This window comes from Erinaceus europaeus, chromosome 9 (genome assembly GCF_950295315.1).
Source record: "Erinaceus europaeus chromosome 9, mEriEur2.1, whole genome shotgun sequence".
NCBI lineage: Eukaryota > Metazoa > Chordata > Mammalia > Eulipotyphla > Erinaceidae > Erinaceus > Erinaceus europaeus.
Window position 1 is genome coordinate 21997127 of NC_080170.1, and position 15243 is coordinate 22012369.

Genomic DNA, 15243 nt, shown 5'->3' on the forward strand with positions numbered 1-15243 from the left:
TTCATGTGCTCAGAAAGAAGCAGGACTGGGGCTCCTCGGACCTGGATCCTTTGTGATTTGTCTCTCTTCCATCATTTTCAATCCTCTGTGGGGGTGTCCTGGATTGGCGGGTGTCTCTGGTCAAGGTACACACTGAGTCTGTGTCTGTGACCGAGTCTGTCTTCAAGGGCAGTTCCCTGCACACATCTGCAGCCTCTCCTTGACGTTGTTGCCATGAGATACCAGACTAATCATTTCTTTTCAAGTGCAATCCTGGGCCCATGCTGGCATCAGGACACACCTGCCTCCATTTCTCTGCAGAGACAGTCATTCCCTTTGAGGATGGGGGCCGGGGAATAAATTCTGCTCATGGCAACAGACACTAGACTAGGAGAGACTGTTCTAGATGCTTATTTCTCCTACATATTTTTTACCTTTATTAAGAGATATTTGTAGTATATTTTGAACTATAGAATTTTCTGTAGATGTTTGGAAATCACATTTACATTCCCATGCCAATATACAGGTCTGTTTTCTTTTTTAAAAAAATTCTTTTTTATTATCTTTATTTATTGGATAGAGACAGCCAGAAATCAAGAGGGAAGGGGGTGATAGGGAGAGAGACACCTGCAGCTGTGCTTCACCACTCATGAAGCTTTCCCCCTGCAGGTGGGGACCGGGGGCTCAAACTCGGGCCCTTGCGCATTGTAATACATGAGCTCAACCAAGTGCACCACCACCCGGCCCCTTACAGGTCTGTTTTCTCAAAACCCTTGACAATGTGATAGATGAGAAGTTGTATCCTACTATTTTTCTTTTTAAAATAATTAATTTATTTATTTTTATTTATTTATTGGATAAAGACAGCCAGAAATCAAGAGGGAAGGGAGTGGTGGAAAGGGAGAGAGAGAGACAGAGAGAGACCTGTAGCACTGCTTCACCACTCATGAAACTTTCCCCCTGCAAGTGAGGACTAAGGGTTCAAACCTAGATCCTTGTGCACTGTAACATGCACTCAACCAGGTGTGCCACCACCCAGCCCCTATTTTGCTTTTTTAATGAGAGGAAACAGAAAGCAAGAAAGAGAGAGAAGTATCTTTCTGGCTATACATGGTAATGAGGTTTGCAAAGCATGCACTTTACCCATGATGTCACCTCCCCAACTGTACCATATATTTTTTAATGTGGATTAAGAAAATCAAATTTAAAAGTAATGAATGTGATTCCCCATCCATCTTCTTACAAAGCAACTAGGAAGAATTTCCACAGCGCTACCAACCCAGCACCATCTTCCTTTCTCCTTACTATTCAACTGACTCTGAAAGACCAGATGTGATCTTCAAGCCCTCCTGGATGACTCCGAAGGAAATTAAACTTTTAACAGTTTTAACAGAAATTGAGAGGGAAGGGGAGATAAAGGGGAGGAGAGAGAGACAGTTGCAGACCTGCTTCACCACTTGTGAAGCTTCCCTAGAGCAGGGCAAGACCAGGGGCTTGAGCATAAGGACCCTGAAGACGATAATGTGTGCATTCAACCAGGTGCACCACCACACAGACCCTCCATGGCAATTTCTCTTTTTTTAAATTTCTTTATTGGGGAATTAATGTTTTACATTCAACAGTAAATACAATAGTTTGTACATAACATTTCTCAGTTTTCCACATAAAAATACAACCCCCACTAGGTCCTCTGTCATCCTTTTTGGACATGTACTCTCCTGCCCCCAACCACCCCAGAGTCTTTTACTTTGGTGCAATACACCAACTCCAGTTCAGGTTCTACTTGTGTTTTCTCTTCTGGTCTTATTTTTCAACTTCTGCCTGAGAGTGAGATCATTCCATATTCATTCTTCTGTTTCTGACTTATTTCACTTAATATGATTTCTTCAAGCTCCATCCAAGATGGGCTGAAAATGATGAAGTCACCATTTTTAATAGCTGAGTAGTATTCCACTGTGTATATATACCACAACTTGCTCAGCCACTCATCTGTTGTTGGACACCTGGGTTGCTTCCCGGTTTTGGCTATTACAAATTGTGCTGCTAAGAACATATGTGTACACAGATCTTTTTGGATGGGTGTGTTGTGTTATTTAGGATATATCCCCAGGAGAGAAATTGCAGCATCATAGGGTAGGTCCATTTCTAGCCTTCTGAGAATTCTCCAGACTGCTCTCCACAGAGGTTGGACAAATTTGCATTCCCACCAGCAGTGCAGGAGGGTTCCTTTGAGTCCACACCCTCTCCAGCATTTGCTGCTGTAACATTTTCTGATGTATGACATTCTTACAGAGGTGAAGTGGTATCTCATTGTTGTCTTGATTTGCATTTATCTGATAATCAAAGACTTGGAGCATTTTTTCATGTATTTCTTGGCCTTTTGGATCTCTTCTGTGGTGAATATTTTGTCCACGTCCTCTCCCCATTTTTTGGATGGGGTTATTTGTTTTCTTGTTGTTGAGTTTGGCAATTTCTTTATATATTTTGGTTATTAAACTCTTGTCTGATATATGGCATGTAAAGATCTCCTCTCATTCTATAAGGGGTCTCTTGGTTTGGATAGTGGTTTCTTTTGCTGTGCAGAAGCTTTTTAATTTGATGTAGTTTCATAGGTTTATACCCAAAATTTCTAATCTTGGTTTCCACTTAATTCCTGCCTTGTGGCCTCAGAACACACACATGTACAGACACACACACACCACACACAGTGTTCTAGACCCACTGAACTATTCCCCGATCCTGGATACTCTGAGTACACACACACACACACACACACACACACACACACACACACTCACACACACCTTTCTCTTTGCCTAGTCTCCCTGCCATAGTAGACAGAGATCCACAGTGTAGTGTGTCCTGTGGGGGTGAGGGAATGGATTTCTGCTGGAACTTAGGGTGTTTGTAAGAGTATGACTCTAAGTAACAAAGAAAAATCACACTAAGCCACCATACTAAGTCACCAGCCTCTTCTCCACTCTGACAGACAAGCAGGAAAAATTCAGGAAAGATTGTCTCAGGTCCACAGTCTTTGCTTCCCTTTTCAATTGAAACATACTCAGAGTCCAGCCGGGGTTTCCTTGAGATGTAGTTTCTGAATAATGCAAGAGCACTGTTTCATCTTCACTACTTTTTTTTTCAGTTATAAAAACTTCCTCTTTAATCAGGGCTTGTAACATGGAACAGGTTTCTTGAATAAAATGGAATGCTTCCAAAACACTAAAACAGAAATCACCATACATAATATAATATCCGACAGGAAAACACCCAAAACAGCCAGTTTAGAGAGTCCCTGGGACAGGAAGATACTTGGGTTGGCTTGGCTGTCCAGTCCCCTGTCCCATGCTTGGCTATGCAGACCTCTCTGTGCTGGCCAACAGCTTGGCACTCAGCAGATTTGATCCCAGTTCAAGCCCTCAGCTCCCCACATGCAGAGGATTCGCTTCATGAGTGGTAAAGCAGGTCTGTAGGTGTCTATATCTCCCTCTCTTTCTCTTCCCCTCCTCTCTCAATTTCTCTCTGTCCTATCCAACAACACCAACAACAATGGGGAAAAAAAGATGGCCACCAGGAGCAGTGGATTCATAGTGCAGGCACTGAGCCCACAGATAACCCTGGAGGAAAAAAAAATTCAGGAGAGAATTTCACATAACTACATCCCATGCAAGAACTAGCACAAGCTAAAGGATTGCTACATCTCTGAGTATTAATATAGCCCCCACCTCCCCCCATGCGTTTGGTTTACAAAGGATTACTTCCATTTTTTCAGGAACACTCTATAAGACACTCCAATCTCCATGTGCAAAGAGCAGGCAGGAAACCCTTAGGGTGTGGGGCAAGAGAACAGAGGATTGCTTATGATCCCTTTGGCCACTATTGTGTTCAGACTAGAAACCAGACTACTCTCTTCTGAAGCAAAAGACAGGCTAAAGAGGAGTGTGGTAGGGATCACTGAGTCATGGGTATCTGCACAGAGCTGCAGCTTTGAGGGGGTGAAGGAGAGTTGGCTGGTCATGAAAGTGAGACCAACACAGTGACACAGTCAGAGAGGGATAGTAAGGGATAGGGTTACACTCTGAGTCAAAGGGATAAATTATCCTGAGTCTGACGTGACCCTTTGGCACAGAACTTCAGTATTAACATGGGGGGGAGGAGTGGAGTAATATATCAAACTGAGTACTGGAAAAATACAGTGGGAGGTTACCACGTTTTAATTTTTTTTTTCATATGTAATTGTTTATTGGATAGAGACAGAGAAAAAATCAAGAGGGAAGGAAAAGAAAGAGAGGGAGAGAGAAAAAGAGACACCTGCAGCACAGCTTCACAGCTCGGGTAGCTTCTGCCCTTCAGATGGAGACTAGGGAATTGAACTTGAGTCCCTGTGCACTGTAACGTGCACTCAGCCAGGTGAACCACAACTTGACCCCCCTTTCTTTCTTTTTTAAGGATTTATTTTACATGAAAGACAGACCGACAACTAGACAAACAGACATAGCATAGTATCACTACTCTGGTTCATATACTACAAGGGTATATGAACCTCAGGTATGCAAATCCTTCTCTCTACTAACTGAGCTATCTCCCTGGATGTGGGGCCCAGTTCTTCTGTGCATCGGCCTGCAACCACGGAGGAGGGGGGAGACAGGCCACCTTGGGGGTCCTGGGAACACTGCTGATGATGGCGAGCATGTGGAGAGAAAAACACAACCACTCCAGGAGAAGCTTCAGGGAGACATCTTGTTTATTTGGGGGGTACAAGAAGCTAGATATACCCAAGAGTTAGGAAAAGGTTGAGAAAATCATCAAGCCACACACACAATACAGGATTAAGTCTTGACCTATCAGGTTTACCATATAAGGTCTGGTCATGAGCTCACCATGCACAGGCAGGCTTCTCTCTAAGGGTAAATCACAAGCACCTCAGGGCAGGGGGGAAGGGAGCAGTTAAGCAAGACCAAGATGTCGTTAATGTTCGGAGCTCTAGCAGGCAGGGCTAGCTTCACGGTGGTAGACAGAGAAGACCAGAGACACACGGCTGGGCAGAGAAGCTTTATTCACGAGCGGGCAAACGTGTGCTCTCCTGTCTTTCTGCTCTGGTGGCAGAGAGAGACCCTTAAACTAATCACCACACAGATCTGTCCTCCATCTCCTCACGCCACACCAAGAACTCTGGAACTCTGTAGGGGTCCCGGTGGCGGGGAGAAGGGCGCCCACGAAACTAGCAAGGGCCAAACCAGTTTCTCCCAGAGGTGGGGGGAAGGAGACCAAACCAATATGAAACATACAACACCAAGATATTTGCGGTGAGTTTCAGTTGGCCTGTACGGTAATTTATGGCCTAGTTCAACAGGAACGAGGAAGAATGTGCAAGAAGGCTCCTGGTCTGGAAAACTCCATCCATCTTAAGGTCATGGGGTCGAGTGGGGACCTGCCTATTGCCCCTCCTGTGAGGAGGGGGATCGGGGTTGACACTCTCAGACTCTCATGGAGATAATGGCCTCGATTTCCCAGACAGTGGGCCTTTCCCCACACCTTGCCATGTTACCTCCTTTTTAAACGCTGTTTGGAAAAGCACGTGTCTTTATTTTAACAGTCAATTTACGTCCTCTCTTTTCAGAAGTTGCAGCAAAGTCTTTTTGAAAGCCCAGTTCATGTCTTCAGTTATGACTGGAAAAAGGCCTTTTTCAGCTTCCATGATCCTTTTTCTGACCTGGCTTTCACTTTAGAAATGGGAAAGGTAATAGTAGGAGGTAGACTGTTTTAATCTAACTCCATGTTGTCTGTCTCTGCTTCCTTATACCTAGCGTCATCCACCCATGTGAGTCTATTTTCATTAGAATCATTTGTATAAATATTATTTGCAATAAAAAGTTTAACCTTCAAGAAAAACAGACTTTTAAAATATTTATTTATTTATTTCCTTTTTGTTGCCCTTGTTGTTTTATTGCTGTTGTAGTTATTATTGTTGATGCCATTGTTGTTGGATAGGACAGAGAGAAATGGGAAAAGGAGGGTAAGACAGAGAGGAAGAAAAAGATAGACACCTGCAGACCTGCTTCACCACCTGTGAAGTGACTCCCCTGCAGATGGGGAGTGGGGGCTCGAACCGGGATCCTTATGCCAGTCCTTGCGCTTTGCGCCACATGCACTTAACCCACTGTGCTATCGCCCAACTCCCAAAAAACAGACTGTTTTAAATGACATGTTCTCTAGGTTAGAACAATATCTCCAACTCCTTTTGCTCACCATGCCTCCAACTCAGATTTTCTTGTTCCTTGATTTAAGTTCTATGCATCCCTGAGGAATTAAGAGACAAGAAGAGGTCCAGGAGCTGCTTTCTAATTGTGTTTAGAATTTCAGTAATTTATGCCACTGATCACAAGTCACAAAAACATCAAGGACTACCCAACAAGAACCTTCCTTTCTACATATCTATCAATAAGATTTGACACAGCAGCTGAAAGGTGGTTCAGTAGTAGAGCCCAGGACTTACAGGAGGGAGGTCCCAAGTTGGAACCCCAGTAGCAAATCTGCCAGAGGGATGTATTGGTTCTCTCTCTTGCTAAGTAAACAATTACTTTCTAAATAAGTCAAAATCAAAGCCTGACATGAAGCAGAGACAGTGAAGGCAGGAGAGAGGGGACACGCATGATCCCCAGATGTCAGTCTCTAGGGCTCCACAAAGAAGCTAGTTGTGGCATGTGCCACAGCCCCCAGGAGAGACAGCACTCAAGAGCCTGTCCCTTACCCACAGGGGATTAGCCCAAACCCTGTATGCATGTAAACATATCTGTGACAAAGTTTAATTTATAAATTAGGCACAGAAAGAATTTGACTTGATTTTACTTGTTATTGCTAGCTAACTATTATTTAAGTAATAATATAATAGAACAATGATAAAATACTGTTTGATATAAAGGTTCTATGAATATGTTCTTTTGAGCTCTCTCAAAATAACTTAGTGCAGGCAATATATTCAGATACGGATGGGTTCACCTCAGCTAGTTAAGACCACAGAAAGTGAAAACTACAGATGGGGGGGGTGTGATGAACAGGACTACATACAGTACAGCATCCTTATACTAGATTTAGAGAACAGGAGAGGAAAACTCCAAAGAAGAATAAGTAACAGCATCCATTTTCTTTTTTTCTTTTTTTTTTTTTTCCTTCAGGGTTATTGCTAGGACTGGGTGCTGGCACTGCTCCTGGATATTTTCCCCCCATTTTTGTTGCCCTTGTTATTATTATTGCTATTGTTGTTATTAATGTCATTGTTGTTGGATAGGACAGAGAGAAATGGAGAGAGGAGGGGAAGACAGAGAGGGGGAGAGAAAGACAGACACCTGCAGACCTGCTTCACCGCCTGTGAATCGACTCCCCTGCAGGTGGGGAGAGGGGGTTCAAATGGGGATCCTGACGCCGGTCCTTGCGCTTTGGGCCACCTGTGCTTAATCTGCTGCGCTACCACCTGACTCCCAGCAGCATCCATTTTCAAGAGTTCCTTTTTAAAATATTTTCTGGGGACAGGTGGTGGCACACCTGGTTGAGAGCACACTTTACTATGTGTGAGGATCCGAGTTCAAGCCCCTGCTCCCCAACTGCAGGGGGAAACATTTCACAAGCAGTCTGCAGGTGTCTCTCTCCCTCTCTTTCCCCTCTTAATATCTCTGCCAAATAAAATAAAACAAAATAAAAATTTTAATTAAAGATTTTAAAATTTATTTTGGATAGAGACAGAGAAATCGAGAAGAGAGAGAGGGAAAGGGTGGAGAGAGAGAGAGAGAGAGAGAGAGAGAGAGATCTGTTGCATTGCTTCACCACTCCTCAAGCTTCCCCCTGCAGGTGGGGACTGGAGGCTCAAACCCAGATACTTGTACACTGCTCTACCAGGTGTGCCACCACCCAGTCCAAGAATCCCCTTTTGAGGGGCCAGGTGGTAGTGCACTTAGTTGAGTGTACGTGTTACCATATGCAAGACCCTGGCCTCAAGCTGCCACTCCCTACCTGCTGGGGGAATGACTTACAAGCGGTAAAGTAGTACTGCGGTGTTTCTCTTGCTCTCTCCCTCTCTGTCTTCCCTTCCCCATCTCATTTTTTCTGTCCTATCAAAATAAATAAATACACATTTTGAAAGACTACTCTCTTGTAATGCTGGCCCCAAGGGCCTCCCAGCCCACTCACACCTCACTGTCTGCCCACTTCAGGGAGGTGCCCGCACCATCCAGATGGCTGTCCAAGGGTCCATCCTCAAGTACTTGTTATTTACAAGGAAGGAGAAAGACTGTAACTTCCACAGGTAAGTGCTTGCAAGTCACCCACCCCACCAGAATCTCTACACACTCAACAGTCAAGAAGACCCCTGAGCCCCCCCAAGAAGGGGACCCGCCTGGTCTAACAGAAACAGCTCTGATTCTCCCAGAGGGGCTGCATTTCACGCCTGGGGTGGGGGGGTGGGGTTCCAAGAGTCACTCTCAATCTTCAGCTGCAGGAATAATGTTGACAGACTGTACGCTCTGTTGCAGACCAACCACCCTGTCAGGTAGAATTAAGCAGCAGGGCTCAGGTGGGCCTACTTGACAATACCTGATGGGAGAGCCCTAGCCCCCACAGTTGCAAAGAGGACCAAAAAGGGGTGATGAAAAGCCTGCTGGATGAAGGATTAACCCTCCTATTTAACCTGCTAGACAACTACAGTGCTGGGTAGTTGTCTATTTTTGTTTTAAATGCACTTACATTCTTTTTCTTGGGCGTTAGCCAACCTCTATCATGCGCAGAGCTCTATGCCTGCTATCCCCGGAACTATGAGTGAATAAAAGGCACACACCTGCCCTCGGGCAAGAGAAGTTAGCATGCCAAATAGGAACTAAATGTCTAATACATTCTAAGATCCTGAACTGCCAGGTTACTTAGAAGCAGGGCCAAAGCTGGGAAATCTATGCAAGCGTCTTGTTCAAGGAATACCATGAGGAAAAACAGAACAGGTAGGACGGCCAGGGGAGTAGGATAAGAAAGGAGAAGCTGCTAAGGAATACAGTGCTTCTTTAAAAAAAAAAATTCAAAGAGAGAGAGATGTGACAGTACCACTCCACCACTTGTGGAGCTTTCCCCAGGTGCCAGGATGCCCACATGGGCTGCTGGGATTCAAACCCAGGACCTCACTCATGATAGGTGCATACTGTTGCTAGGTGGCCTATCTCCTGGCTCCAGAATGTACTTAATAATGTCATCAGTCTTCAGCCTGATCATCGTGAAAGCCCTGGAGTGGCAGCTGTCCATTAGAGTGGTAAGGACACAAGCAGGTCAGAGGGGTGGCTTTGGGCCACCTTTAGGGGAGGGGTATGTAACTCTGATGATCCACTTCTCGGCCAGGTGGCTCCAGTTTCCAGAGACGGTCAGAACGCTGGAAGCAGTAGCAACAGTAGTCAAAGCAGATGGGGGCTGTGCCCACCAACTAAATCAAAGTGTACAGGGGGCTGGGGTTGGAACTCAGCAATAGAGCAGATGCTTCCAATACATGAGGCCCTGGGTTCCATCCCTGGCATCATTCTATCAGTCAATACGGTGGCATGATGACTGTTAAGCATGCAGGAAAGCACAGATCTTGAATGTGTGAGGCTCTAGGCTCAATCCCCTGCACTGCATGTGCCAGAGTACTGTTCTGGTTTCTCACAGAATTAAGTCATTAAGTCCTTATGTTAAAAATAATTAATTAATTTAAAAGGACTCCAGGAATCCAGGCAGCAGGCACATGGCATAAGAAAACAAGCTATGGGGGGCTGGGCGGTAGTGCAGCGGGTTAAGTGCACATGGCAAGAAGTGCAAGGACTGGTGTAAGGATCCCGGTTCCATCCCCCACTCCCCACCTGCAAGAAGGTCGCTTCACAAGCGGTGAAGGAGGTCTGCAGGTATCTATCTTTCTTTCCCTCTCTCTCTTCCTCTCCTCTCTCAATTTCTCTCTGGCCTATCCAACAACAAGGACAGCAATAACAACAACAACAACAATAAACAACAAGGGCAACAAAAGGGAAAAATTGGGCCTCCAAGAGCAGTGGATTCATAGTGCAGGCACCAAGTCCCAGCAATAACCCTGGAGGCAAAAAAGAAAGAAAGAAAGAAAGAAAGAAAGAAAGAAAGAAAGAAAGAAAGAAAGAAGAGAAGAGAAGAGAAGAGAAGAGAAGAGAAGAGAAGAGAGGAGAGGAGAGGAGAAGAGAAATAAAGGGGAAGGGAGGAGGGGAGGGGAGGGGAGGAGAGAGGAGAGGAGAGGAGAGGAGAGGAGAGGAGAGGAGAGGAGAGGAGAGGAGAGGAGAGGAGAGGAGAGAGGAGAGAGGAGAGAGGAGAGAGGAGAGAGGAGAGAGGAGAGAGGAGAGAAGAGAAGGAGCTATGCTGAGTCACTGCAATTACAGGCTTGGCCCCAGGAGCCACAGGTCACAGATTCTCCCTCCTCCCTCTCTATTCATATTCACTCTGTTCTAATCAGCCTCATCCTAAAGTTTGGGATGAGAGTCATTTCCATTTTGCCACAGACACAGAGGGAAGCTACAGGTCTCTGCCAAGTTCATGAACAAGCTGCTTGCACATGTTTCTTCAGCAAAACAATAGCTGTCATTGTCCAGTGTTTAGAACATGAGCATGGCAAAGATCTGCCGCACAACCGGGCTCCCAGTTCCCGAGGAGGCTGGATGGCTGGGATTAGATGTAATAACTGGCTGAGGCAGGGTGGCAGCATCAGATGGCCTGGTCCAAAACCTACTGCACTGGGGCTGGGCGGTGGTGCACTGGGTTAAGCACACTTAGTATTAAGAGCAGGTACTTGTGCCAGGATCCCAGTTCCAGCCCTCGGTTCCCCGCCTGCAGAGGGGTTGCCTCACAAGCGGTGAAGCAGGTGTACAGGTGTCTAGCTTTCTCTCTCCCTATCTTCCCCTCCTCTCAATCAATTTCTTTCTGTCCTATCCAAAAAAATAAAAATTAAAAAATGGCCAGCAGGGGCAATGGATTCGTGGTGCAGACACTGAGCCCCAGTGATAACCCTGGAGGCGTGCGCACACACACACACATACACACACACAAACACACACACACACACACACACACACACACACACACACACACACACACACCCATTCCACCTAACTTCCAAGTTGAAGGTGCACATGACTTGCCCTCACCTCCCACATTTCACCTCTAGAACTGGAGTGACTGGCAGCCCAGGAAGGGGCACAGCAGGGAGTGTGCAGGACTTATAAATTTAAGGCTCTGAATTTGACCCTTGGTGCCAAACACACAAGAGTGAAACTTCGGTTGGTTCTCTCTTTCTCCATCTCTCTCGGTAATAAGTACATCTTTTAAAGACAACAGACAATGGGAAGCATTCTCGTTTCCTCCTCAAAGGACTGTTGTGCTAGAATGCTTCAAGATGTCCTAGGACAAAGTCAGACACAGTGCCAGGGAGTGTAGCTCAAGGTCAGTAAGCATGCCCGGAAGCAGCCCTCCTGTGCTGGGGAGGATGGGATAGATCAGGGATGACAGATATGTCCATGGAGGAGGACAAGGGCAGGAGTGAAGTCATGCAGCTAACAGCACATTTCAATGTGCCCCCACCCTGGCCTCCTACCCTGTAGCTTACGTGCAACGAGCAAGCTGCAGCAGGAGCGAGCCCTGGCCTCGGCACTGGCCGGCATCCTGTGGGCTGCAGGGGATGCTCAGAAGGCCATTGTCTGTCTTGTCACTGAGGACACGAATGTTGCCTTGACTCCTGACTACTCCAGGGACGGTTTCACTGAGCGGGTGAGTGTACGTGGTGTAGCCATCCTGCCAGATAAGGAGGCGCTGAAACCTGAGCTCACGCCACACTCATTGGGTCCCTGCAGCCCAAGTGGGGAGTCCTGCAATGAAAGCCTCCTTGCCAGAATTCCCCAGAACCAAGGACACCCCACACCCAAACCACGTCAAGTTCATTTCTACAGCCACTGTCTAAAAGATGGCTAAATCACAGCTACCGGGGACAGAATAAGAGATGTGGAGAGAGGGGGAGAGAAATCTATTCATAGTCCTACCACAGATGGATTTAAAACTGAGGGATGGAATGGGCCATCAGAAGTCATGAAGGGGGGTTCGGTGGTGCACCGGGTAAAGCGCACATAGTAAGAAGAGCAAGGCCAAGCACAAAAGTCCTGGTTCAAGCTCCTGCCTTCCCACCTGCAGGGGAGTCACTTCACAGGTGTCTATCTTTCTCTCCCTCTCTCTCTCTCTCTCTCTACCCTCCTTGCTCAACTTCTCTCTGTCCTATCCACTAAAAAAAAAAAAATGGGAAAAATGTCTGCCAGGAGCAGTGTATTCATGGTGCCCCAGTAATAACCCTGGTGACAAAAAAAAGAGAGAGAAAGAAAGAGAGAGAGAGAGAGAAAGGAAGGGAGAAAGAAAGAAAGAGAAAGAGAGAGAGAAAGGGAGAAAGAAAAAAGAGAGAGAGAGAAAGAAAGAAAGGGAGAAAGGAAGGGAGAAAGAAAGAGAGAAAGGGAGAAAGGGAGAAAGAAAAAAGAGAGAGAGAGAGAGAAAGAAAGGGAGAAAGGAAGGGAGAAAGAAAGAGAGAAAGAGAGAGAGAAGGAGAAAGGAAGGGAGAAAGAGAATGAAAAGAAAAACACATAGAAAAAACATAGGAAAATGCACAGAAAAACAGAAAAAAATATGTCATGACTTTTCTAACGGCCCAATAAAAGCAATGCCAATCATATCCCATTTCTCCTTGTGTGTTTTACAAGGCCGTGTATAAAATAACATGTCAGCTTTCAGCAATGTGCATTTGCAATGAAGCCAAAAGCTCCCTTGAGGTAATAACAGTGACTTGACATCTCTTAGATGCAACTTTCATCTCCCTTTTCATTTTTATCTACTGTTCCTGGTTTATAGCTGCAGCTGTTTGAACTCTTACAGAAGGAAGCCACTGAGAAATTCATCTATGATCATTTACAATGTGTAAGTGTTTAAGGGAGAAGATAATTCCTTCATGCTGCACTGCTCTTAGAAGGATCTTTTTCCTTTTGTTAAATGTGTTGCTAATGATGCTTGTTAAGAAAACCAGGTCATTTTGAGGGCTAAGAAAGGACAAAAGAAGAAAAATAAAAATCCACCTGTCCCTCCCCACAACCTAGAAAGAAACCAGCTCACCCAAATGTCTTTTCCTCCTTGGATAATCAAACTCAGAGAATAATACTACAGAGGGCAGATACCAGGATAAGGGTGGGGAGAAAACGGTACAGCAGACAATGTCTTGCCTCACTGAAGGGCTAATTTTTTTTTAATGCTAGGGCCAAGGAGTTATCTCAATTTGTTAGAGTACCAACTTTCATGCCTGAGACCCCAGAAACCAGAGGTTTGATCTCTGGCACAACCTTATACCAGAGCTTCTCTACAGTGGTGTCTCTCTCTCTGCCTGTCTCTCTCTCTATCTACCTCTCTCTCTCTCCCTATCTTCCTCTATTTCTCCCTCTCTTCCTCCCTCTCTCTCCCTTTCTCTCATATTTCATAGTAAATGAGTATCTTTTAAAATGAATGAAAACGGTAGATAATTAAGGCCCTAGTCTAAACTACCAAGATGGCTATTCACATAAACTGCATAGAAATGACCCCTGGTCTGAGAAAGGTGACCCTGTCTCATCTCCTCCAGGCCCTCACCTGTGGTGAGTGTAGCCCAAATGGAGAATCAGAGCATAAGGCAGGCCCCATAAAAACTAGGAGTAGAGCTGGAAGAAGTACCAGGGCCCTAAGCAGAAGCAGGGTGCATGGCATAGGTGGATGTGCCCAAAGGCTGCCCATGTCAGCAGACTCCAAGCCAGGGGATGAGAGGCGAGGGCTGTCCCCGTGTCCTGAGTGAAGGAAGCATAACGGCATGCACATCCCTCTCAAGGCAACTCCTGATGGAGACCTGGGATCAGCCTCCAGCCGAGCCTTTCCCAATCCCCACTTACTGTCAAAATGCACCTGTGCTGGGCCCCATCTTGAGGCAGGGGTATGGGCAGCAGAGCTAAGTTGACTTGTACACACAACCAAAGATATGTTTAAGCTCTATACCTTTCAGTAACTATGAATGTGATCTTATTTGGAAGGCGTAACCATGTTAAGAGGAGGTCATGCTGACTTAGTGTGGCTCCTAATCCAGTGACTGGGATCTTCATGAGGAGGGTTTGGACACAAGCACAGATATCATGGGGCCTCGAGTACCATGTGATCACAGAGGCAGAGGTGAACTGGGCTATCTCCCAAGCCACAAGGCACCAGCAGTTACCAGAAGCAAGAAGAAATAAGGAAGGATCCTCTCCTGGGGTCTTTGGAGCACTGAGGACTTGGAGACTGGAGAGGAAATAAATATTTATCTATTATTTGAAGAGAATCATGTAACACAAATGAAGGAAAGAAAAGAGATTACAAATCAAGAGAGGGCCAGTGGCAGCCTGAAGCAAGAAAGGAACAAGTATTATTGGAGAGGAACTATGACCTCAGAGGGTGAGCATTGTCTAGGAAGCAGCCAGACAAAAATTCTCAGGCTTTAAATCCTTGAACTCACATATGTGCAGTTCGCCCACCAACAATGCAGCTTTAAGCTGCACAAGACCACTCACCCACAAGTTTTCTTGTAAATAGACCTCATAAGCTTAGAGTTTCAATAAATACGATACAGTATAGTGCTGGATATGTATCTTCCTTGTGATTTTTTTTTACTATTTAAAAGACTAAGATACACTAGTTTAATAAATATATTTATTTAAAAATATATTTACATTAATAAATTCATATTTAATAATGTAATGTTATTAATATACTTGAGATTACTAGTATATATATATATATATACTAGCTGTATATTTCAGATATACTGAATGAATAATCATCTTAATATTAACATTTTCTCTTCTCTAGTTTCCATTATTATAAGACTGTAGAGGGTGGGGCCAGATGGTAGTTCACCCAGTGGAGTACACACATTCCCACACACCATAACCTGGATTCAAATCCCAACTCCCTGTCTGCAAGGGATGTGTGTGTGTGGGGGGGGTAGTCCTAGAGTGGTGGAGGAGGGGTACAGGAAGGAAAGAAATAATCACTGGTCAGGGGTTGGGCGGTAGGGCAGCGGGTTAAGTGCACATAGCGCAAAGCGCAAGGACTAGCTTAAGGATCCCAGATCCAGCCCCTGGCTCCCCACCTGCAGGGGGGGTCGCTTCACAAGCGGTGAATCAGCTCTACAGGTGTCTGTCTCTCCCTCCCCCTCTC

At 45.5% G+C, this 15243-nt stretch overlaps 1 protein-coding gene across 1 annotated transcript in view; it reads left to right on the plus strand.

Annotated features, from left to right (window-relative positions):
- Positions 1–15243, plus strand: part of MINDY4B (MINDY family member 4B) — a 50914-nt gene that overhangs the window by 12015 nt on the left and 23656 nt on the right. Inside the window, exons 5-8 of the mRNA XM_060197083.1 lie at positions 5600–5719; positions 8187–8278; positions 11601–11766; positions 12886–12951. Of these exons, the coding sequence (XP_060053066.1) occupies positions 5600–5719; positions 8187–8278; positions 11601–11766; positions 12886–12951 (444 nt within the window). The remainder of the gene's footprint in view (positions 1–5599; positions 5720–8186; positions 8279–11600; positions 11767–12885; positions 12952–15243) is intronic.